General features: G+C 55.0%; 1 protein-coding gene across 4 annotated transcripts; it reads left to right on the top strand.

Annotated features, from left to right (window-relative positions):
• The first annotated feature begins 4710 nt into the window (after positions 1–4710).
• On the top strand, positions 4711–24833 carry SLC16A1 (solute carrier family 16 member 1). Of its 4 annotated transcripts, none has more exons than XM_067310677.1 (5): positions 4711–4800; positions 17389–17646; positions 21082–21225; positions 21767–22636; positions 23247–24833. In XM_067310677.1, the coding sequence occupies exons 2-5, from the start codon at positions 17430–17432 to the stop codon at positions 23525–23527; spliced, it is 1512 nt and encodes a 503-aa protein (XP_067166778.1). In that variant the 5' UTR covers positions 4711–4800; positions 17389–17429; the 3' UTR covers positions 23528–24833. The 4 variants fall into 4 exon arrangements, with proteins under 4 accessions (XP_067166778.1, XP_067166777.1, XP_067166779.1 ...); XM_067310676.1 differs by lacking the exon at positions 4711–4800 and adding an exon at positions 4916–4970; XM_067310678.1 differs by lacking the exon at positions 4711–4800 and adding an exon at positions 11978–12073.
• The last annotated feature ends 547 nt before the right edge of the window (positions 24834–25380 follow it).

Here is a 25380-nt window from a genome sequence, read left to right as displayed (position 1 = left end):
CGCGGGCACACGGCTTCCTTCCCTCCTCGAGCCGCCGGCCGCAGCTCCCGCGTCGAGGGGGGGAGCGGACGCCTCCATCCACAGCCCGCGTGCCCACGCCAGGAAATCCCAGCCCTGTGGCGCTTGCCAGCCTCCAGGCTTAAAAATACTTAAGGAAAATAATTCTCCAGTCTTGCCAAGGCCAAAAAATTCTGGGCAGGTTTCAGAACAAACGTCGGTGGTTGCATTGTGTCTGTGCGCTGGGCCGGCTCCCGCACCCCGGCTTGGGCTCGCTGCCTCCCTGGGACTTGCACACAAGAGCCGTTTGGGATGGGAGGCACCGGGCAGGGCACCCGCTGCACGCCGGAGCGCTCGGCCCCGCTCACCCGCCGGCAGGATTTGGGAGCCCGGTGTTTCCTGCGCAGCGCAAGCCCCGGCCGGGGTTCCCCTGCCTCTGCTGCGGCGTCCCCCTCCGCGAGCGGCGTTCGGCGGAGGCTCACGGGGTGGCCGGCCCCCAACCCAGCCGCGGCACAGCTTGACACCGGTGCCGGTGGGGAGGGGATCAGCGCGCTGCGGGCAGCTCTTCGCAGTGGCACTTCCCAGCATTACAACTCTGCTGCAGGCAGGGGAGATGCCACCACCAGCGCCAGCGTCGCCCTGCAGCTCCTGCGTGTCCCCGGGCAGCGCCTGACAGGCATCTGTGCCGGGGTCCCATCCAGGCACCCCTTCTCACCCCCCTCCTAAACGCCTGCCTGCGTCCTTGCGGGATTGCCTGCAATCCTCCTCCTGCCATTTCAGGCCTCTGACAGTGCCCTGAGATACCCCAAGATGATGCAGGGCTAAAAATTTGTCCTACAGAGAGAAGCGGGCCTTTGTGCAACATCCCAGAGGAAGAGCTGCTACAGAGGATGCAAAGCCGGACCAGGGCTGGACAGCAGCCCGCCGCTCCGGTTTATCCCCGTGGTGGCACTGCCCTGAGGGCGGCATGCGGATAACCGACCTTGCCTTCCTCCCAGGAGCAGCACAGGAACCAGACGCACAGGCAGCGGGAACCGATCCTTGAGGTGCCGTGCATGGAGAGGGAGGAGACCGGCAGCCTGTTCGGAGATCAGGGGACACGACAAAGGACACTGCTGGCATCCGACAGCTGAGGGCCAGGCAAGCCGGGGCTGTGAAACAAAGCTGAAACAGGCTCCCTGCACAGGGACCCAAAGGAGAGTAAAACACAGGTGAGACAGTGTTATTGAAACAGGGAGTTATTTGGTGCAGGATACGGTTAAATTATTTGCAGAGCCCCCACCTTTTCCTCTCGGCCCCAAGAACAGGAATACGGTCATTAAAACAGCATGTTCTGGGACAGCAGCGATCCCGTGGGAGAGCCGCGTGCCGCGGGAAGCACACCCACCACCGCGGCACAGCTCGGGACCCCTGCTCCTTCCTGAAGGCCCCCAGGTGGGCAGGAAAGGCTTTGAGGGGATGATCCCAGGTCCCGCGCTGCCACGTACCGCTGACTGCCGCGGTGCCGCCCATCCCACCCGCCTCTGCTCCGGATTTCCCCGGCTCACCGGGATGTGGCAGAGTCACGGCTCAGTCCATGTGAGACCATCCTCTTTCCACCAGCCAGACATCCTCTTACGCCGCAAATCAACGTTAGTCTCGCCAGTCGCTGGTCTCACCATGGCCCCAGAGCCGACTTTAACAGGGAATCGGCTCCGCTCCCGCTGTACAACACATTGGTGCGGTTAGTATGCCGAGCGGGTGCAGGAGAAGTCTTACCTCCTCGTGGCGGCGGCACAGCCGGAGCGGTCTCTCTGAACCAGTCATTAGCACGGGACCCGGAGGGCTTCGGACCACTTTGCAGAGACGCAGTGGCGCTAAGCCATGGTCTGCTCCCCGGGGAGGCGTTTGTGAGCCCGACAGCAGGCGAAGGAGAGATCACAGAAAGAGCCCGGGCTCTTATCTAACTGGATTAGATGAGTGTAAAAAAGACCACAATTGTAAGGGATTTCTATTGAATATTAGTGACCATTTTAAGCCTTTTATCAGCACACGCTTTCTTGCTAAAGTGGATTATTTCCTGAACAACGACCGAGGCTGCAACACCAACATACCCCTGAACAATGTCGCGGCTTTGTCATCGGGCCGGCAGAACCCGCGCGGTCCCCGCGGACGGCGCTCGGACGCCTTCTTCGCCTCCTCCATTGTCGCCAGGTTGCTGTGATGGGTAAACTCAAAGCCTGGAAGCGCAGTTAAAGCGAGAAGTGAATCCAAAAGTTCAGAAAACCTTTTTGCAAAGCCCGGTCAGGAAACTGGGATGGATATCTCAAAAGAACAGACTTTCCCGAGAGATTTCCATAATTCCTGGAATTGGACTCATGTTACCTCTCTTATCAAGCAAGACACGCGTACTCACAATAAGCAAGAGGTCTAGACTTTTACACCTGTTATAGACATTAATTCCAATAAAAACCAAAGCTAGCGACTACATTTCAGGATTACTACAGGTCGGCAGTATTTACAAGAGGACACAAAGCCTGAAGTTGAGCCGCTCTGCTGTGGCCTCTCTCTCATCCTGGAAGAGAAATGGTTTGGTGTACTCCATTTTAAACTTGAGCAGCATCCACAACAAATGCAGCCAGTAGTAAGGACTGCAAGGCTGCTTATAGTTGCTTTTCAAGGACAGCTTTGTTGCCCAATATCCTGTTTTCCTCACGAGAAAAAGAATTCCTAAAGGGATTAAAATTAAATCAGTCTTAAAGGAGACAAAACCGTGAAGGCGCAGAGCCTTGAGGACTCCTTCCACTCTTGACGAGATGCAGGAACAGCTGCAGCGCTGTGCTGCCGCGCTCGCCGAGGCGCGGTCCCATGCTGCTGGATGGCTTCATTCATCCCAGCGGCACGAAGTCTTCCCAAAAGAAGCCGAATCCTGCTTCCCCAGGTGGGATCCCCCACCCAGCACTTCACATCTATGAATCAGCCCACTTCTTCCAAACAGCCCTTTTTCCTAGCTAAAGATGTTACAGAACAACAAAGCGAAGCTGTAATTTGCGTTTGATCCAGAACTGCCCTTTTTAATTATTATTCATCCCGTTGTCTGGGCAAAATAGAGCGCAGGGAGCTAGGCTGAGATCCATCCCCGTTTATGAGCTCATACAGCTGGAGATGCACCGAGAAAACCTTCCACCTACTCACTCCTTGGTTTAAGCTGTGCTGCTTGAGAAGCGGGTGAATGAGTTTGTTGCAGTCCCTGCTCTTATCGGGTGCACCTGGCCCGTTAAGTGCCTCGGCATACCCAGAGCGCTCCCGCATCGCTGCCGCGATGATGAGGAGCAGTGGTTTCCTCTGACATGAAAGGGATCACACCTCCCCTGCAGCTGCTCAGTTTCCATCTGCTGTGTCACTGCTTTTTTCCTTCCTTTCCTCTCGTTGCCCTGAGTTGAGCTACACCATCCTTCGTTCTGCTCTAGAACAGATTAGAGGATTAAACATGCAACCCCGGAGACAATTAGCTTCATTAGGCCGCAGGAGGCAGATGCACAAAGAAAACATTTACAGGTAGTAGCTGTTTCTCGCAGCATCCATTATGCATGGGGAACAGAGACTCGCCAACGCATCAACGCAACAGTTTTACATCTGGGGCTTCGCTCGGGCACCGAAGTGCTTCCAGCAGCGGCTCCCCTTTGGCAAAGCGAGGTGTTGAGCGCACCGAGCCAGGCCCGCCCTCTCCTACACGGTCGCACAGCACAGCCGGCACGGTCCCAAACTGGGCGAGGGCGAGCGCTGCAGCGCGCCCCAGTACAAACCCGGGCTCCCGTGTTTCGGCCCCAGCCAAGCTGAGCCCTAAGCGCACACATGCCTCAGCAGTTTACTTCCTTATCGCTCCTGCTGACCGGCAATCGCACCTGATGATTCGAGAGCGCTAGGGGAACGCAAACGTCATTAAAGTGATCCCAAGCGCTTGGCACACACGGGCTGCTTGAGGCGCCGCGGCAGAACGGCTTCCTTCACGCATGGAGCCGTGCGCAGCCTGTGCAAAGCTTGCGCTCTTTGGGTTTCAGCTCCAGCCAAGCTCTCACTCCGAAATAATCATGGATACATCAGGAACATCTCCCACAGGCAGTACACGTCACCAGCTTCATGGCAAAACAGAGTGCCAGCTCAGGCTGGCAACAGCGAGAAATTTTCTGGTGAATACGCAAAACCCTGTAGTCAAGCAACAGAACACGAGAGATTTGAAATAAAGACATTTTGCAGGATTCTGCACCCCGATGGAGCCTTGTAGCAGCAGAGGGAGAAGCCCTCAGAGCAGGAATCGGGCCGGCTCAGCGAAGGGCCCAGCAGCAGCGCGGGCAGCTGCAGGAGCTGGTCCCCGGCCAGGCTGGGGCCCAGGCACGCAGGGCCAGCCCCCGCACAGGGCACTCCTCACCCAGAGCTACCTGCAAAACACCCATGAAGAGCAGCGGTTCCACCACGGATGACCCCCCGCAGCACCCCCACTGCAGAACGGGCCCTAATGGTGGCGGCGCGGCAGCAGCTGGCGCCGACTTCCCACGCGCTGCTGCCGCCTGAAAAAGTTAGAAATCACGTTTCCCATCAGCAGCGCGCCAGAACTGCATGAGCAAAGCTCCTCATTACGTAAGGTGATATTCGGGGGCCTCATAACGTCAGCTTGAGACCCGTGCAATTAAAATATTTAAAGGAGGGGAAAAAAAAGCACCGCGGTTGAAAATGAGCTGTCCTCCTCCTCCACGCCGCTTCCGTCCCGAGAGCGACGCTGTTCCTCTCGGCGGGAGCAGCCGCGTGGCCGGCCGGCGCCGAGCGGTACGTGCCGGGGCGCACGGGGGGCCGCGGACGCGCGTGGGGCCGCGCGTGGGGCCGGGGCGCGGCGGGGGCGGCGCTGCGGCGGGGCCGCGGCCCGCTGCCTCCTCCCCCGCGGCCCTTATAGCGGCGGGGGCGGGGGCGGCCGCACTCGGCCGGCGGCGGCACCGCAGGTACGGCCCGGCCCGGCCCGGCCCGGCCCGGCCCGCCCGGTGCCGCGGCACGCGTGGCGGGGCCCGGCCCGGCCAGGCCCGACCCGGGGGGGGGCGAGCTGGCGGGGCGGCCCCGGGCCTCGGCCGCCGCGGGGCTGCCGGAGCGGGGGGACCGCGGGGGGGAACCGGGGGGCGGCCGGTCCCGGCACCGGCGGCGGTGCCGATCCCGATCCGCCGGGCCCGGCGCGCCCGCCCCCCCCCCGCGGCGGTGCCGGAGCCCCCGGGCCGGTGCCGGTGCCGGCGCGGTCCGCGCGGGTCCCGGCGCCGCCGCAGGGCTCTGCAGCCCGGCCGCGCTCGGCGCTGCGCGGCGGCGGCTGCGCTGCGCTGCGCTGCGCTGCGCGAGGGGTTTGCGCGGGGCGCGGGCCGGGCGCGGGCTCCTGCCGCCGGTCCGGGCCGGGCCACGTGCGAGCCCCGGCGGCTCTCGCTTCTCCTTTCTCCGCCGCCGTTGGCCCCGCCGCGCTGCCGCGGCCCCTGCAGCCTGCGGGACGTGTGGCGGCGGGCAGCCTCGGTGCTCGGCGCTCCGGCTCGGCTGCTCGCTGCGAGCCCGGGACTTGTGCGCTTGGCCCCCGGAGGAAGAGCTGAAAAGCTGTTTGTACGTGAGATGCCTCTAGGAACGCATCTGGAGGAAGCTGGTGTGCTCGGAAGCGCCTGCGAGCATCCTCGCCGGGAGCGTCCTCTCCCCTCAGGCTCCGGCGTTTTACCGCGCTCTTGTCCTGGTGTTTCAGTGCTCTGGGATGTGGCCACCGCCACTTGGCTTCGCCCTGGGTCACGCAGGGCTTTGCCCCGTGGGAGCAGGTAGCGTTCATCGCCTGGTCCCGGCTGCGCTGTGGCCGCAGCAGCGCTTGGAGTTGGAAGCTGGGCCAGACGGGAGACAGTCTGGTTCGTGCCTAGGCAAGGTTATGGAGAAGGGGGTCCGCTGGCTGAAATCCTGCTTAAGAACCAAGGCTGAGGGATGTCGTTCTGAACACTCAGGTGACCCCCATTCCCGTGGCGTGGACAGGGGGACTTTCTTTTGTTATTCCTCTGACGTTGCTTCATTCCTTTCCTCCCTATGCATACACACGCAGTGTCCCGAAAGTCAAAGCTTGTCTGTTTATTTTAAGATTTGCTGAGCTTCTGGATTTCCCATGTGCTCAGGACTCTGTAAACTGGAGCACGCAATTTACTGAGCTCTGATCTACTTCAAATAAGTAGGTCTTGTCTGATTTGAGCACTTAATGCTGTGTCTGAGATGTGCGCCTTTGTATTTAATGAGATTTCTTGTTAAAATAATCTAGGCCTTGATTTTCTTGGTGGCAGTCAGGCCTGCATTTAACTTTCTAACTCAGTAAATGGGTAGAGAAAGGCTGGTGACTTTTACAGACCTTCATGAAGTACTTCCAGAGCCAAGGGAAAGGTAATACAAGTTTTGTAGGCTTTAAAGGGATAATTAATGTACTGGTGCTTCAGAGTGTGTTTGTTTTTTGTGAATGACAAAGCTAAAGTGCCGGCTAAGCGAGGACTGGCAACATCAAGTCAAGCATTTAACTGAACTGTCCTGCAAACATACGGAGCTTCACAATTCAGGCCTGATTACACTGATGGCTTTTCTTTTCTTTTCTTTACCGCTTTCTGATTTTTGCTGCCATCTTGGTCTTCACACTGCCACTGCTGAGAGATGGAAATCCCTTGGCTGGAAGAGGGGAGGCCGGCTGAGCCCGTGGCTGTTTGCCGCAGGGACTCGTAACTATTCCCTTACTCGGAGGCCCGTGCGGCCGCGCAGGGAGAGCGAGCCCCAGCCGCCTTGCGAGCGCCAGATAGCGGTGGGATGCACGGGACCAGGAGACTCCTGGGGCCCAGATAAGAGCCGGGAGCCCCGCGAGCGCCTGCGCGGCGGCGATCCCTGCGAGCCCCGTGGGCAAGGGGCAGCGCGGGTCGGGGGCCAGGAGAGGGCTCTCGCCTCCCCCCGGAGCCGCCGGGGCTCCCTGGGGCTCTTGGGGACCCAGATCAGCGCGCTGCAGCGGCGACGCTGCTCTCCGCTTTGCTGCTGCGCCGGCCGTCAGGCGTTTCCTGCTGGTCGGCGCTCGGGAGCCGGACCTCAGGCCCTGACGGTGCCTTGAGGGAACGACTTAAATCTTTACAGCTGCTTCTGGATCTGTGTTTGCAGAAAAGGAAGTTGACAGCCCAGAGAAGGGACAGGTAGGACCATGCTCACACAGCTCAAGCCCCAGCAGAGGTAATTTTTAATCTGTTTTGGCGCTGTTCAGCGAGGAAGCCGAATAGGCGGAGGGCCCTGGAAGGGATGTGCCTGCCTTAAGGCGTATGCCCGCTTCAAGGTGCGCAAGCAGGCTCTTCAGGACCGCAGGCAAGGTCGCTGCAGGAATCAGCAGCTGGAAACTGGGGCCATTAAAACTTGCTGATAGCCAGTGCTTTATAGCACGTGTCAGTAAATTGCTGTGGAAATGCTCCGGGATCCCGGGGCTCCTCCAGCGCCTGCAAAGCTCTGCCTGGGAGCCTGCGTGCAGCCGGGGGGCAGTGGGGCCTTTCTGCCGCCGCCTTTGGCAGGTGTTTCCTGACGCTGGGAGCCGCGTTGGGGCTGAACCTGGTGGAGCCGCATGGCTGGAGGCCCCGGCTCCCGCGGGTCCCCTGGGCGAGGGCTCTGCAAACGCAGCGCACGCGGGCGAGCAACGCCCCCGGACTGGGTAATTTATGTGAGGAACGGGGATGACTGCAAACAGGTAGGTCACAAGAAAATTATGGGCAACTGTATCTCCTGTGGCATGGCTGGAATGGGGGTTTGTATCCTTGTACTTCCTTATAGCAACAAATTACTGAAGCCTGAAGTGTGGCTGCTATATAGTAACTTCTGCTGCTCTTGCCCCTTCCCAGTGGGATGGGGATATTTGCACGAGGCTTGATGCTCTTAGGCTTTAAGTTTCTTCTGAGAAATGAGACTTTCTTTTTTTAGTAGCTGCATCACAAGCCCCCTGAAATCTAATGATATTGTTTTCTTGCTTTTCCCTGTGCCTCAAGCCTCTTTCTTTCTTTCTTTTTTTTTGTGCTGCACAAGCATCCTTTTTTCATGCTAAGTGAGGTAATTTAGTGCAGGCTGATTCTCCTGGGTGTCTTTGCTTGGAGGGTTTTTTTGGCTCTGCCTAAAAGGAAAGGAGCAAGGCTGAAAAATGTGCCAGAGCACAAAATATATGGTATACGCTTGGGGTGCATGTGGGGTGTCTGACTTGGGCTTTGGGCACAAAAAACCTCCCAGAATTCCTCTTAATTCCCGTTTGGCCTCTTTGTGGGGAGGGAGCTGTCTCGATCTCGATCTCACGTTAATCACTGGGATAGCGGGTCTCTTGCTTACAAACCGGGTGTGTTTTGTCAGAGTAAGGCAAACCTCCCTGTCCTGTCACCTGTGTGGCTGTGCCCGTGCTGGCCCTTTCGGGAAGGCTGGAGAGCATCGTGCCTGCTTCGGGTAAACCGGGAGGTGGCTCCTGAAAAAAGGTGCAAATGTTTGCACGTGTTTTCTGCTGCACTCAGATCTCAGATTTGCATTGATCTGGCAGCTAAGGTGGAGGATGCCCAGCGCCATGTACATGGAAACTTGTGTAGTTTTATTCCATATAACCTTTATGAGGAGTTGAAAGGCTGCATGTGGGCTAAGGGAGGCAAATTGCATCTAATTAAGCACTATAGTGCTAATCTCTTCGTTGCAGTTTTATGACTTCTTTCTTTCTCTGCAATCAACCTATAACAGTAACTTTAAAAAGAAAGTGGGAGCCTCTTCTCCTATTGTCTGTATGACTCACTTTTCAAGTGTTCCTTTAAAAGCTGCTGTAGAATAATTGTACTATGGCCGAAGATAATTCATGTGGGGCTGTATGTAATTTGTGAAACTGCAGTTACCAAAGCGGTGCTAGGCAATCCTCGTGAATGTACCATCTACAGAACTGTAGGTGCTTTAGCCCTAGTTTGAGCACTTTAAAGGATCAGGATTATGGAGGTGTTTGAGAATAAGACAACTCAAGCTGATTCTCTTAAAAAAAGAGAAAGTTATGTTTTGACTGTGACAACTGTGTGACTTTCTGGGTCCTTGCAGCCTCACACTAACCCGTTCTGCAGTGAAACCTGGAGAGGACAAGTGTTCTGGTTGGCTGTGTTGATATCTTAATGAAAGAATGCAGGTGCTATTTGGTACCAAATTTTTCTCATTCTGAGAATTTCTTGGAGAGGCATAAATCGTCTTTGAAGCATTCCAGAGCATTACGGTACCTAAGTAGCTGCTGCAGAGAGAAATTGCTTTGTTCCTTGCTGAAAGGCAGTTTCCACTCCAGGGTGGATAGAGCAGCAACATGAGACCATGGAGCCCTGCTGCAGAAAGGGAGCCGAAACCACCCTGTCTTGCTCTGAGGGTGAAGGGATGGTGGCCAAGGTGTGGGTTGTGTTGTGCGTGAAGCCCTGCTCTTCGTGACGGGGACGGCGTGCTGTCCCATCTGAGCTCTGGGCAGGATTCTCCAGTTGTCACCAGCACTCCTGCTGCTTTACTTTATCACTGTTGCATCTGCCTGAGTTGGAGGGAAGATATTTTGATAGTGTGAGGATTTCTTAACCACTTTGCCTACAAAGCTGGATAGGCTTGGGCTAGTGCTTTTGGGCGAATCCCCTGAAACGCGTGTCTAAAATCCCGCAGTAAGGCTGAGCTCTTTCCCTGCACCGCGGCTCCCCCGCAGCGGCAGCGCTGGCACAGTGCTGGACAGGCAGCGGTGCCTTGGCCATAAGGTTGTGTAGAGGGTGGAGACAGCAGCTAGCTCCAGCAAGGTCCAAGGACAAGCCATCCCGTTGCTGCTGGTTAAGGAGGCAGCTTCACCGGGTGGGGAGGAGAGCGAGCAGCCCTGTCTCGGGGTGCTGGAGCTCTATTTGATGTGGTGCAGAAAGCAGCTGAAACTCTCTTCTTGGGCTGACCTCATGCTGTTTTCAGGAGCCATGCTTGGGATTAAAGCTGATGTGTGCCCTGGGGATATCTGTGAAAGCTATTTCAAATAATATTCTTGTAACCTGCCTGTAAACTCATCCAGTCCATTTAATATACACAGGTTTGCCCACAGAGTTTTGGGTCAGAGGGTTCTGGAAGAGCTTTGTTTGAGTCATGACCATTGCTAGGCTATAATATAAAAATAAGCCAGGCTTTTCCCCTTGATCTTGCTGATAATGTGCTTAAGCTTTAGTTCCAGACTGTCTCTTACTAGTAAGACTCTTGGCTCTTGCTCATAGAGGCTGAGCGTTGCTGGTGGCAATAACTGAGCATGGCAGCCCAGAAAGGAAGCTTTTATTGTATCTGTTTTGGATGGAGAAATAGTGGCTTGTTTTTCTTCCTTTTCATTCTCTTGACAATATTATGCCTTGGTTCGTAAGTCAACTTGCTTAAAACTGTCTTTCCAAGAAGATGCACAATTCAAGAACATGGGGACCAACCTTTCTGAGTGAGGAACGGGCCAGCTGGATGGTTCAGGTTGGTGACGCAATGGATGCATCCTAATCGTTAGCATGCAAACCATGCAGAGTGGCTGTGGCTGCTCTGCGGGGAATAATCCCCAAGTGATTGGCAATGCTCTGTGCTCCAAAGCAGTCGGTGTTTGTAGTGGCTGATGTTTAAGGAAAGTCTCTGTGAGGCCCTCAGCGGCCCTGCCCGGGTAAGCACCCGCTCGGTGGTGGTGAGTGGGCTGCTCGGTACCTCTGATCTAGTAGCTACAGGCTGGGGCTTGCACCCGCTGCAGGATCCAATTTTGAATTAAAGATGAAGGCAGCCGCCACTTGCTCCTTCTTTTATGAGTACTAAAATGTTGCCTTTTGGCGTCTAGCTGTCTGCTATCCTAGGTTAGATCACCCTGGCTGGCAGACTGGAGCATGTCTTGGGAGATGCTGGCCATCCCCTGGTAAAGGAGAGGTGGTGAGCAACCTATACCGCTTCTGGCGAGCTCATTTGTGCGGGCTGTTGTCCTTGCGCAAACCCTTTACATGTTGCTGACCTTGCTTCACCCTGTGAATGAGCGCTTTAGCTGAGCAGGGCCTCAATTGACTATTGTTTTGGTGCAGAGCCCTTGCAAATGCCGGGTAGTCACGTATGCCTTGTTCAGCCAGGTTAAACCCCCAGCTGTGGGCACTTGGCAGAATTACATCCCCACACTTAATTCTATAAACCCGCTTAAAACCAGCAAAAGTGGTGTCTCATTAGCTTGTAACAATCTATTTCATCTTGCCTCCAGCCAGAAAAAGGCCAAATTTGAAGCTATAAAGCACTGTTCACTCAACAGCTTGCAGTGGCTAGATCCTCTGTCTTTCCCGGTGGTGAGTGCAAGCTCCCGTTTAACTTGGGGACCCTTGAGGGATGCTCGCTTACTGCTGGCTCCTCCACCACGTCCCACCTGGGCTTTCACGACCTCGCGCTGTGGGCAAACTGTGCTTAACTGGGAATAAGCGCTGAAACGCAGCCGGCCTTGTGCGAACTGATTTCGTGAGGCTGAGATGGAGGGGGATGAGCGTGTTTCAAGCTGTCATTAGGATAACACGTAGCGGGAGGACTGACGATTAGGCTTGGCGCTTGCCAAGCTCCCGGAGAAGGGCGTCTCGCTGGCTGTGCTCCTGGCCGCTGCCGGGGGTTGTTTGCGCCGGACGGGCTCCCCAGGGGCTGCGCCCGGCACGGGGGTGGCCGCGCGCCCTCCGCCGGCAGAGACCTCGGTGCCCACGGCGCCCAGCGGCCAGGGCGGCGCTCAGGATCCTCTGCAGGCTGCGTCTCCCTTAAGGACAAAGGTGGCTGCTGTCCTTATCCCTTTGCACGATCGTTATCTTGCTCCGGCGGCGGTTTGCTCTGGAGAAGCGAGAAGAGGCGTGCGGGATGGGAGCCCTGACGCAGCCGCTGGTGGCACGGAGACCTCATGGGCAGACGCAGCCCTTCCCTGCGGCGTCACAGCTTGCGTGAGCCGGCGGGGCGCAGACCGGCTCCTCTGGTCCGTGTTCGAGGTTTAAACACCTGTTCCTGCAAGGAAGTAATACAGCCATGGTCCTTATCTCCAGAGCCGCCGGCCTGGGTGAGTGGGAAGGTGCTGTGGCCGGTGGCGCGCATGGAGCGAGGGTCGGGGGCACCGGGGTGCGGGGCACGGGGAGCCGGTTTCACAGCAGGGCCAGCAGTGCTGTGCCCGGCCCCGCGGCAGCGAGCGGGACGAGAGGTGCTGGGGACAGGCAGGCTGACACCGGACACCAGGATGCAGTTGCCAGGACAGACAGGCGGACAGGGAGATGCCCAGCGTGCGGGAGCAGCGACCAACCTTTGCACGAGGGCAGGGTGGAGGCTCCCCGGGATGGACGCATCGCTGCTCAGAAGTGGCGCGGGGTGGTGGGCGAGCGCCTGTGCACGCGGATCCCGGGCGGCTGGGCCGGCTCGCGCCCTTTCCGGGAGGGAGGGCCGCAGGGCAAAGCGCGGGCTGCGCTCCGAGCCCCGTGGTGCGGCGGGAGCAAGCAGGGCGCGTCCGTCCTTCCCCAGCCCTACGGATCGAACCTGCCAGCAGTGCAGGATCTCGCTCCACAGCACACATTTTAACAGCTCGCAACGTAGAGGATGCAGTAGGAATGCATGCTCGGAGTGCTGAACCCTTGCGCCGAAGCCGTGCACGAGCGTGAGAGAGAGACAGGCAGTATCTGCGCCCTGCCGCCTCGCTGAGGCGGGAGAAGTCCCTCTTCCTGTGGCATTGAGCGTTGTAACGATACTTCTGCAGGGGGGTTGCCGCTGAAATATCTCACAGCACTTGCAGTGCCTTATAAATGTGAGTCTCTGTTTTTCTGCTGTGGAATCTGGCCAAGCTGAGTTTTTAAAAGCACAGCAATTTGCAGCATTATGTAAGTGAATTTCTTAAATCTTCCTGTTTCAGGCCTTTTCAAAGAGGGGATAACAGTACTTGCGCGTAGGACCTAGAAGTCAGAAAGGAGTTTTGTCCTTTCCCGATCTGTTTTGAGACGATACAGTCCTTTTTGCCCAAGAAGAGTTGATTTCTGCTCTCCGCATTGCTATGCAGGAAGAGGGGTTGCCGCAGGCTGCCCATTCCTGTGGATTTGTTGAAGTTTGTAGTGCAGCAGATCTGATACTTGCAGACATTACTTGGTCTCATCAGTCTTAATTACTGCAAATATCGTTATTTTATTTCCTAATAGGGCAAACTGTAGCTGGCTGCCTAGCAGCTGTGAATTTCATTTCCAAACACGTCTGACACGTCGCAGCTCTTCCAAAACAGAGCCGTAAATGTCATAACTATGTTCTGACTTTTTTTGTGAAGGGGAGGGAAGCTTTCCATTTGAACTGACTGCCTTACATAGGCTTAAAAAAAAGGAAAAAAAGCCCTTCCATTTGAAACTACCTCTGTGCGGGAGTAAGAAGGAAATCAGAAAGGAACTTTAATGCGGTTGAAGTAAAAGCTTTCTAAAAGCTGGTCTGTCTTAGTAAGGATTTTAAATGAGTCAGGGAAAAGTGTTGTGGCATGCAGGACTCTGAATGCAAACCCTCTGGCAGCAGACTTTGTGCATCTTGCTCAATGATCTCAAACCCTGCGGGACTCCTTTCAGTGCAAGGTTTTTCACCAGGCATTGGCAGTGCAGCAGAGGTCGCGGCTCGCCCTCCAAAGTCTGTTATTTTATAGACAGCTGCCACCTGAGCACCTCCGGGAAGAGGAATGCTGCTTGCAGGGAAAGAGCAAACAAATGAACCCAGCCACAGCAATTTCGGTGCAGTCGAGCTTCTCGGGAACGATGAAGAATTCAGCCCGTGCGCTCTCTTTCGAAAGCAACAGGGAAAATCCCCAACAACACTTCATCAAACCCCCGCTCCAAACCCTAGCTTTTTGCTTTTAGTAGTTTTTATTACCAGCAGTTTTATTAGTGCTAATGAGTAGCTGGGATTACCTGCTAGTAACTGTTTTTTTTTATTTATTATTATTATTACCAAAGCCTGGTAGTCTCATCTTTTAAAAATGTTTCAGGCAAATCAGTGTGGCTCGAGGGTGCCAGAAAGGAGGTCACTGAATACTGTGAAAACTCAGTATGACTCAGAAATCAAGAACCAGGTGGAAACTGTGTGTGCAGCCTGTGCTGGAGAGTGATGTTAAACAAAACCCAATATTCGTACCGGTTTTGCAGAAAGAGTATGATTTGCGGATTAGTTACTCTCGCTACCCAGAGGCGGAGGGCGTTTGGCGCCCCGTGTGCGGCTGAGCCTCCGCAGCGGCGGGCGGGCACCGTCCGCGCTCTGCGCCCGTGGGCTTCGGCTGCACCGCGGCCCCGGCCAACGTGCGCTCGCCTTATATTAAACAGGCTGGGGAACGGTAGCCGCAGTCACTTGATGTCTGCGCAGAATAAATGATTCCTCTGGCTTCTGAGCATAGTTCAACTAATGGGGCTTATTTCGGGGGAATGTCTTGTAAATGATTCTTTTGTTTAAGGCAACAATGTGACTGGGTTCTGCTCATGATGGTCATGTGTTGCATTGGCCAAGGCGCAGCCAAAATACCCTTCCAGCAGAGAAGATTGGCCTCTGGGTCAGACTAAACCAGTCTTAAAGGCTTAAAGAAACCAGCCTCCAGTGCTTTGTTCCTTGCTCCCGTGTCAGCTGAAGGCATGAGCATGCGAGTGAAGCTGGTGTCGGGTGGCTTTTGCAAACCTAATCTGGTATCGGGTAGCTCCTGCTAGCTCTGCCCGCAGCGCCGACGCGCACGGTGCTGCCGGGCGGCCGCTCCTCGCCGTTGGCAGGAGGCTCCCTGCGGCACGGGAGGTGCCGGCGGCTGTTGGCAGGCTGCGTCCCAGCGAGGCATCTGGGTCCCAGGCCTTTCTGATGCGCGGTGAAGCAGGGAGAGCAAATGAAAGCAATGGGGCACCTGCAGTAACACGCAGGGCAGCCGAGAGCACGTGGTGAACGTGCCAGGTAGATACTCGTACGCAGGCAGCTGTGGGGAAGATGGTAATCGCGGTCAGAATTGCGGTCAGCTTGAATGGAGATGTGCTATAAATAGGACGCTTGCACCTCTCTGACTTAGCATGCCTTTTTGCATTCGAAGCTGTCACTACACTGTGGTGTGATTCATGTGAGCTCTTAGAAGAAAGGTCTTATGCTCAAAGATGACTTTTTTCTTTTTTTTTTCATTGGAAACCTAAATAGCAGAGCGGAAAACTAGAGAAAGAAGGGGTAAGATCATGTGCTGAGGGAGCCTGATGTCCTTGTCCTTCGTTACTGACATCCAGTTTGTCTGAGCAGGGTCCGGCTCTGGCGACACCGGCCTGGGAGGGCTTGGGGCTGCCGGACGCATCCCTTCCGAACGGAGCTCGGCGCCTCCGGACCGTGCTGCAGCCTTCAGCCCCGCTGCTCCCCTGGCGAATTCGCTGGCTCTGATGTCCCTTCCCCATAAGCGCTCACCTTCCTTGGGGTGGGCTGTTTGCAGCGCTCGCAGAAACTGTCTTTCAAAATAGGAATTCTGTGGGAATGTAGGAATTCCTGCTGCTGTGCATAGCGTGAAACGCATGCGAGAGCAGCCGGTCCAGCTTGCTTGCGCCGCTCTCTGCTGTCTGAGGCAGCCTTATTTCTGTGTCTAACCACAGCCCAGCGAGTGATCCCGCCATATAGCGGGCACAGAACCAAAAGCACTGGAAAACGTTGGAGCAGACTTACCCTTGACGGGACTACGCTTCTGCTGATCCAGCCTTTCGCCGCCCGTTTTAGCAGACTGAGGTGGAATTTCCCAGTTTGTTTTGTTTTCTAATCCCCTCTGGTTTTCAGCCCTGAAGGTGAGCGTTTCACACTGGGGCGCTCTCGTTGTAGCTCTGGGGTGGCAGGGAGGAGGGCTGCACCGCAGCTCCGCTGCCAGGCGCGTGCAGGAACGTCCCATCGGGACGGCTGCGGCAACAGCCGCCCAGCGCTGCTGATGGAGGGAGGGAGCCGGAGCGGGGCAGCACCGGGGGGACGCGGGGAGGGGGCGGCCGGCTGGGTGCGTGGCGTCGCCGGGGGCTCGCGGGAGACCCACGGCCGCTTGCTCGCTGCGGCGCGGTGGGGACGCAGCTCCTGTGCCGAGGGCTCAAGCCCTCTGGGCTCTCCGGGAGGCCTGGCAGCATCTCGTGAAACTTTGCACTGTTGTCGGTCGCTGCTAAGTTTAGCTGCAGCTCGTGACCTTCAGGGCCTGCGCTTGCAGGAATAATGGTCGTGCTGACATGACACGTGTCTGTCTTTTCCTTGCGGACACAGAGACGTCAGGGCTTGTGCGTGTGGTTTTATTTTCCCTGATGAGCGTGTACTTAATTTGGGTGTTTCTTCTCCTGAGCAACCTGCTCTAGCTGACCCTGCTCTGAGCAGGACGGTTGGACGAGACCATCTCCTGAGGTCTCTCCAACTGCAGCAATTCTGATTTCTGTGGTTTTCCTCAGCTTTCCATGACAGTTTGAGCACTGAAATCTGGCCTGGTCACCACTGCTCGTGTGGGGTCAGAAGCCCCCCGGCCCGGGGCTGGCCTGGCTCCTCCGTGAGCCGTGTCCCCGGCCCTCCGCCCCGTCCAGGAGGTCCCTCGCTGTTCTGCCCGCAGCACCAGTGTGCTCCTGGCTTTCCGTGCAGTGGAATGGGAGACTCATCGGGAATATGTGAGGACTTGCTGCCTGGCTGTGATATTGCTTAACTGCTCGTAATGATCAGAAGGGTGTTTTTAGGGTTCCCAGCATGGGTTAGTGGAATTCCACCTGAAACAGCATTTAAGAGAAACTGTGCAAACAGGACACTGCTTGCAGTGCCCAGCAAAGCCCCAGGCTCACTGCAGGGGCACGTCTGTGTTCCCGGTGTGTGCGAGGGTGTATTTCAGTTATCCGCTGGGGTTATGCTGAAGTAGCTGCTTGGGAAGAGCTGCCAAACGCAGGCAAGCCCCAACCAAAGAGGCCGGTGCTCCGCACACCCCTCCAGAAGTCCAACCGAGCGCTGCCAATAGCCCTGCCCTGCTGTGCAGCCTTCTCCTTCATCGCTGTGCCCGAGCTGCGGTTGGCAAGGACGTTGCCTGCCCTTTTCAGCTTACAACAGGATATCGTGTCTTAAATTTGCTGCTTATAAATACCTGCTGGCCATTGCATTCAAAGGCCACCAGCAATCTGAGCATGTGTTTTGATAGAGCCTTATGAGGCCAGCGTGTTTGAGCGTCCTGACTGTCCACCTTCCAGACCAGTCCCCCTCGAGGTATTTGGGTGTGCTCGGGTTGCTGCCGAACTTCTCAGCGCTGTCGAAGTCTCCCGGTGGCGCTGTGCAGGCGGGCGCAGGCAGGGCTCCAGGCATGCCGCGGCCTCGCAGAGCTTCAGTGCTCGGCACTTGGCTGAGACAACGCTTTGTCCTTTGCAGATCTTTGAGCCCCTGCTAAGTCATCGCCAGCTTCGCTCAAGATGCCACCAGCCGTCGGAGGCCCCGTGGGATACACCCCTCCTGAAGGAGGGTGGGGATGGGCCGTGGTCATCGGAGCCTTCATCTCCATCGGATTTTCCTACGCCTTCCCCAAATCCATCACTGTGTTCTTCAAGGAGATTGAGGTCATCTTCAACGCATCCAGCAGCAAAGTCTCGTGGATCTCCTCCATCATGCTGGCTGTTATGTATGCAGGAGGTAAGCAAGGGGGAGATAGCAGCGCGTGCTGTTGCGCTGGAGTACAGGATGCGGCTCTTCTGCCGGGTGGGACTTAACTGCGCCTTACTGCAGTGACAGCACTCAAAACGCTGCCAGAGGGACAAATTCTTTCCTTAAGTGGGCAAAACTTCCCTTGACAAGTTTGCTTGAAGGAGGTTTGTCAAAAAGTTCTATTTAATGCCCAGAATGTGAAAACCGGGTTAATCTGTCCTCCTCTGCAAAGCCATAAGTAAAAGCTTTCCGGGGAATTATGACTTGTGTAATTCTACCCTCGTCCTTGTTACAACGTGCCGCTGACAGGCTGCATCTGCTTCTGACACCCACCAGAAGGCCGCTGCGAGCAGCTCGGCTGCATGCAGCAACCCTGTTCAATGTCTCTTTTTCTGCTTTAGACAAGACAACCGATCAGCTTGCAGAGCTGGTTTCTGAGTCCAGCAAAAGTGGCTGTCTCTCAGGATCTGGCCCCAAATTCTGTCCAGCGCTGACTGCTCTGGAGCAGGGTGAAGCTCGGTGTTGTCTGTCCTTCCCCGTTGTTGCTGAGCCATGCCTGTAGACAGCTTGTGCTGTTTGAAGGTGGCAGTGTGCACTGGAAGTACAGAAACATGAGCAGAATAAAGCAAACTACTTAAACCGAAGCAGCTCCCCTCCCCGCTGTCTCGGAAACGGCTTGCAGTCTGGCCTTTTTATGCCCAAGCTGTGCATTTTACAGTTTTCTTTAAAGCAGCTTGCAGGAGGCAGTCTGTGCTGGGGTGATGCATTCCCACTGCTTGCTTCTCCAGTCTCTAAACCCCAGTGTCTCATGCCAGCCTGCACACGCGGGTCTGCACTGGGTGGCCTGGCTGAAAGAAACTCCTGCTCGGACCCCGCTGTCGTGTCCACTTCAGAGGCAAACGGGAGCTCGCGCTGCTGCCGTCTCGGGGTGGCAAGCTGCCCGCGCCTTGTCTGCGTTGTGCATCGGAAGCTCTGACACCAGCGGAGCAGCTAAGCATGAGGCTTCTGCCCGGGAACAGGCCCCGCTTTGTCCTCGCGCAGCGGCGGAGCCACCAGCGCGCCTCCCCGCTCCGATGCGGCAACGAGCTTGTAAACCCTGCAGCTCTCTTAGTGAGACGTGATCTGGGCCAGGCCTGGGAACCCGCCGCTGCGTGAGGGCAACGCTGCCCGCGGAGGTCCTGAGTGTCCCCGCATCCCCCCTAACTGCCGGCAGGGAAACGCGGCCGGCGCTCCTGCAGCACGAGCCAAGACCGGCTAAAGGGGTGGTTGAGCGCGTTTGCATGGCCTGGAGTCGCAGCTGGCAAAGCAGTCCCACGGCAGTGACTCTGTTACCCCAAACAACTGTTTTCCCAGAACATTATTAATACCAATCCTTGAAGAAGTTGGGAAACTGGCTGGATGTGACCCTGAGCGGGGAGATGTCCAGAGGTGCCTTTCAACCTAAATTATTCTATGGTTATGACGGTTCAGCAATTAATTCTTGTCCAAGGAACTAGGGAAGCGCTCAGCACGTGAGGTTTACGTTGAAGACCCTGCCTTCGGAGGACAGGAGATGCTCGTGGTGGCTGCCCAGCAGCCCCATCCGCAGTCGCACCGGTGCTTCCCGGCATGCTGTGCCCAGCAACGTGTTCGAACACGGATGCTGCTCTCCGTTGCAGGCTTGAGGTTTTTGGTTCAGGAAATCTGAAGGAATACTCAGATTTAATAACCTTAAATGTCCCTTTCTCAGTCCCTAATTAGGATTAGGGAAGACTCCCGTTCCATTACTTTTTTGTCTGTGTGGATAATCAAAATAGATCAGCTAGCATCTAATCAGAAATGCTTCTTGCAAATCTAGAAGATAGGAGTGCTGTGAATTTTTCCTTTTTTTTTTTTTTTTCCTCCCCTTAAAGGGGAATAGCCCCCCTCCCCCCCCCAAAAAAAAAGTGGGGGGGAGAGAGAAACATCTGTGCTGGGATGTGCAGATGGTTGCTGCTTGGTGCCCTGGGCTGAATGAGACGCACCTCTGAGCCCTGTGCCTATAGACCTTGGTTTCTAAGTAGTTTAAAGGTTGGGTCTAAACCAGAGCAGGCGTGCCTGTGCCATGACACTCGATGGGGTGAAGCCAAGCTGCTTCCTTTTAGCTGTCCTTGGAGCCGGCAGGCTCCGGAGGTGTGTTTTTGGGAGGAGACTCCACTGCTGCCGCTGCTGGCCTCTGTCCAGGGACACTGCGGTTTGTCCAGGGTTCAAGGTGCGGATTTTGCAAACAGCTGAGCTCTCCACACTGCAGCACATCGGGGCTCGGTGGCGATGCGACAGCCCCCGGGGGCTGCTGTGGCATCTCGGGAGAGGGAAGTGGATCCCCCTTCCTGATCCCCGATGGGACGAGGTTGGAGCCATGGTGCAGGCTGCGCAAGCTGGCACGTGGCACCTCGCTGGGAGCAGGACGCTGCGGGGTTTCGGTGGGCCTCGTTCCTGCTGTCCTAGCAGAGCTCTTCAAACATTTTCCAGGCTCTGTTTAAACTAGGCAAAAAGGTCAAGTAGTGTCTGAGGACCCATGAATAACATGTTGACAACCTTGCTACCTGTTAATGGTAAAACTACATCTGTTAATATTCAATGGATGTTCATTCAGTTTATTTAAATACTGCAAAGCATGCTCTACAGATACTAAAATGTATCTAATCACTGTTTGCTTTGGATTAAGGCTCCTGATAATGAAGCACTTAAAAGGCAGTGTGCAGAGCAATTGGGCTTCTCCTGCCTTAAGGGTAGTAAAGAAAACAGACCCAGCCCTTCTCCCTGGCCCCTCTGCGAGGCTGCTGGGGAGCTGCAGCGTGCAGTTTCCTCCCCTGCATTCTTCTTGTTGCATGTGGTCTCTATCAGAAACCTTCTGGTTGGGAGATGGGCAATCAGCGCATGCTTCCTCTGCTGCCCCGGTCCCTGGGATGTGAGGGTGGGAATGACTGACCCACTTGGGTGGCACAGGCAGGGCAGAGCTGCCTATCCTGGAGCAGAGAGCCTTGCAGGATGGAGAGCATCTCCCCCATACCAAAGCAGGGTCGCTCTTCGGGGGCAGATCGGTGCCCCAAGAACCTCCCAGGTCTAGCCGATGGAAAAGCAGCTCACTCTGAAAGGTTGCAGCTTTCTGCAACCCTGAGCTTATTTCTGGTGCTCTGCAAAAGCTGCAGCATGCTGGTACTTGCTGGAGTCCTGCTCTTCCAGCTGGGATTTCAGTGTGTGCTTTTAAACAAATGTCACTCTCTTATCTCCAGCTGTCTCCAGCCCTCCTGTCTCTCTCCCCTTAATCCATTCCCTGGCTGGGTGAAGTGTCACTGTGCAAAAATTAGAAGCCTATGGCAATAAATCTTTTGTGTGCTTGCATGCATTTGCCTGTTGTGCAGCAAAGTCTCATCTCTGGGCATATCTCCTTTGATTTCCCAGGTCCCATCAGCAGCATCCTGGTGAACAAATACGGCAGTCGGCCTATCATGATCGCTGGCGGCTGCCTCTCCGGGTGCGGTTTGATTGCAGCCTCTTTCTGCAACACCGTGGAGGAGCTCTACTTCTGTGTCGGGGTAGTAGGGGGTAAGTGACAGCTGTGCCATAGCATGAATGGAGCCGAGAAGTTGTCTTCTGAGGCAGTAGGGGGAGTAACTTACATCTAGCAATTACTTACAAAATGTCTATGATGAATTTGCATAAATCCTAATTCCCTTTTTATATCCTAATAAAAGATGCCCATGGCTACATAATGCTGAAAGAATGCAAGTACTCAGGCATTAATATTTGGCTGCTTAAAATGCAAAGCCTTCAATTATTCCTGTCTCAGGATTATGCCACACCAGTAAAGTAAAGTTTGTTATGACTCACAGCACTTCTGCTTTGGACTCCCTTAATTCTTGCGCATGACTTTATTACTACCCTAGCTCCTCCTTCAAGGAAGGAATCAGTAGTGAGGAGGCTGAATATTGCTTGTATAATCTGAAAGTTAATATAGTAAAAATTGTATTATTAAATGCCAAGAATTGTACCCTCTGCCTCTGTTTATTCAGCCCTTCTGTGAGTGCTGTTGGCTTGTAGAAGCTGTAGAGCTCTGAACCCCTTATCTCTCCTCTTACTTTTTCAGGCCTTGGACTTGCATTTAACTTGAACCCAGCCTTAACTATGATTGGCAAGTACTTCTTCAAGAAACGTCCCCTGGCTAATGGACTAGCTATGGCAGGCAGCCCTGTGTTCCTGTCAACCTTGGCGCCTGTGAATCAGCTCTTCTTTGGCATCTTTGGCTGGCGAGGGAGCTTCTTGATCCTTGGTGGTCTCTTGCTGAACTGCTGCGTAGCTGGATCCCTGATGCGGCCAATAGGTCCTAAGCCAGATCAGCTGAAAAAAGAGGCTGCTAAAGAAGTGTTGCAGGAAGCTGGGAAAGCAATGAAAAAAGATGATGGAGCTGGTGATACTAACACGGACCTCATTGGTGGAAAGACCAAGAAACAGAAGCGCACAGTTTTCCAGACAGTCAACAAGTTCTTGGATTTGTCCCTGTTCACACACAGAGGCTTCTTGCTCTATCTGTCGGGCAATGTGATCATGTTCTTTGGACTGTTCACTCCCTTGGTCTTCCTCAGCAATTACGCAAAGAGTAAGAAGATCGCTAGTGAGTCTGCGGCCTTCTTGCTCTCCATCCTGGCCTTTGTAGACATGATAGCCAGACCTTCCATGGGCCTGGTGGCAAACACCAAGTGGATCAGACCCAGAGTCCAGTATTTCTTCGCCATCTCTGTGATCTACAACGGGGTGTGCCACCTCCTGGCCCCTATGTCCACCACCTACGCTGGATTCTGCATTTATGCTGGGTTCTTTGGCTTTGCCTTTGGTTGGCTTAGCTCCGTCTTGTTTGAAACCTTGATGGACCTTGTAGGAGCACAGAGGTTCTCCAGCGCTGTTGGCCTCGTGACCATCGTGGAGTGCTGCCCAGTGCTTCTGGGACCCCCTCTCCTAGGTAGGGTGCCATCACACCCTTGGGCTGGCTCTGCATGGGTTTGTCTCTGTCCCTTGAGTCCGGCTGGTTGAGGAGCTGGAGCAGTGGGACCATGCAAGGAAAACCTTCCCGATGGGAGTGGGCAAAGACAGCACCGTGCTGCAGGGGTGAGGGTCTCTTCTCATTGGGGAATGGGTCTGAACCATGCCCTTCTCCGTGTTCCCGACATGCCTTGGCGCTGAGCAGACAGGAGGGAAGCTGAGCTCCAACCCTGGCACCTCTCCTGGCCCCTGGGAGTGGGGCTGAGCCTCCTTCCCAGGGGAGCAGGGCCTGCTGGGCTGCCAGGACATGCACAGCACACCTACGTGCAGGATGAGGGGCTATTCTCGGAGCTGCTCATGTCGGAACAGTTGCTCAGGTAGGGCCAAGCTGGGGTTTCCTGCTGGAGTGTGGCTGCTCTATGGGGCTGCCTTTGAATGTCCCTAGTAACAGTGGCAATGAGCTGGAAGGAATAAAGGTTCATCAGGGTGCCAGGCCTGGGTTGCTCTTGGGAACATCTCCTGAACCCGGAGCAATTTCCACGGTGTACCAGGAGAGGGTCTCACTAAGCTGTCTCCTCTCTGTCCGCCAGGTAAACTCAACGACATGTACGGGGACTACAAGTACACCTACTGGGCCTGCGGGGTCATCCTCATCGTGTCCGGGATCTACCTGTTCATCGGCATGGGCATCAACTACCGCCTGGTGGCAAAGGAGCAGAAGGCGGAGGAGAAGCTGAGGAACGAAGGGAAGGAGGAGGAGGAGACCAACCTCGACGAGGCTGAGAAACAGAAAGAGGCGAACAACGATGTGGCCACCCTGCCTCAGAAGAGCACGGAAGACGGTGTAAAAGAAGAGGAAAGCCACATGTGAGGGACTGGTTTTAATCCCAGAGTGTCGGAGGAAGCACCGTTGCCCTGAAATGGTGTTGGGGGAAGTGCTCCGCTGGTATTGAGCGGCCGTGAGAGGTGTCTAAACCAGGTGTTCATTTTTAACCAGGCTCTGAATTGTCTTTCCATCTGTGTTCAACAAAGGTAACAGAGCTACATGTGCAGTATCCTTGTGTGCTGGGGAGGGGGGGACTTTTTATATGCTGGCTTTTTAACAGTAACATGAATGTACTAACATGTGCCTTAGGGTCTTCATATCTAGCTGATTCTGAAAGAGCCTTAACTTTACTCTGTAAACCATGCTTTAGTTTTGCATTCTGCTTGGGGTATGGTGTGTATGTGTGTATTTGGGGGTATTTTGTTGTTAAAAAGCCATAAAAAGCAGGATACTGGACTTGTTGAGGCACGATGGGCTTCAGGGCCAAGCCCGAATGAATACTGCTTCACATGCTTCTTACTGCAGGCTCTCCGTGGAGGGGGAGATCTGGGCATGGGGTAGGGTGGTCTCAAACTCACGTGCCAGATGCCTCCTAGCTCTGTAGGTGGTCTCTAGGTATGTTCTGAAAACACTTTAGCTACTGTAGTTCTTTAAAAATTCCTCTTTCGTAGTTACGTTCTCATGGGATATTCGGGTTGAAAAAGGATGGCTGACACTAATGGCAGGCAGAGTCCTCTGCATGGGCGCATCTGCGCCGAGGGCAGAGCAGACCCCTCGCAGGCATTCGGTCTTCTCCCCGATCAGCGTGGGGAGGACACAGTTCGCGTCCCCCTGCTGCCAAATGCTGCCTCCGTGACGCCTCTTCTCGAGATAACACTGCGTGCAGCGAAACGGGTGCAAGGGCAGGCGACTTGGCACCGGGTGGGCCGGGGTGTCCGCTGCCACCGGGCACCTGGGATCTGCCATGGGCACCAAGCATCCCGCTCCGAGCGCTCAACCCGCTGCAGAGTGAAGGGGCCAGATGGACTCGAACGTTGTTAACGCATCCCTGAGATAGGTGTTTTGCTTTTGCTGTTTTATCTGTTAGGAAAAAACCCTCTTGCTTCTGTTCAACTAAGATCTTAGTGATGCCTAACCACTCACATCTAGGACACATAAAGGGGAGGAAAGAATTTGTTTGTACGTATTTATTTTTTATTTTTTAGCGCTGGAAAATATCTCAATGTACGTGGAGCAGACTGCCTGTGACTAGCAGGTTAATGGCTCTCAAGTTCTAGTAAATGTTGATCAGAAATCTTGTAAGAGGCTGAGTATTTTTTTTTCCAAATAAACTTGTTTTTTTTATAATTCACCCATCAAATGTTGCATTTTTCTTTCCTAGGATCTCATGTATAGCCATATTCCAGAAACATGCCAGCTGACGTGTTTTGGGTAGGTTTTAGGAGGAGATAAGTGGGGTTATAGTAATAGGCTGCCCAGTCAGATATGGTGCAAAGCAGTTCTTCAGCCCTGGTCTTGGCGTTGCAAGAGAAAAGGCAGCCAAGAGACCTCAGTCCTTCCCTTTGGGGCAGACTAAGCTTCCTTGCTCAAATTTCCTCTTACAGCGAGCAGCTTCTCCATTTGAACCTTCTGCCGTGTGGCACGGTGCCCTTCCTCGCGGGCACAGTGCCAGGCTGCAGCGGTGGGACGTGGGAGCGCGTGCACGCACACACGCACACCCCTTGCAGCCCTCTTTGCATGTCAGGAAAAAGCAATGTGCTTTGGGAAGAACGTGGGGTTTTTAAGTGCTTCTCCAGATGCACAAAGCTCACACTAATTAAGCCCTCGCTATTCAGTGCTATTCCAGCGAGGCAGAAACGCATGCTTGGTGCCTCTCTAATCCCCTCTGCTGCAAGAGG

This window comes from Apteryx mantelli, chromosome 25 (genome assembly GCF_036417845.1).
Source record: "Apteryx mantelli isolate bAptMan1 chromosome 25, bAptMan1.hap1, whole genome shotgun sequence".
Lineage (NCBI taxonomy): Eukaryota > Metazoa > Chordata > Aves > Apterygiformes > Apterygidae > Apteryx > Apteryx mantelli.
This window is presented reverse-complemented; position numbering and strand designations above follow the sequence as displayed.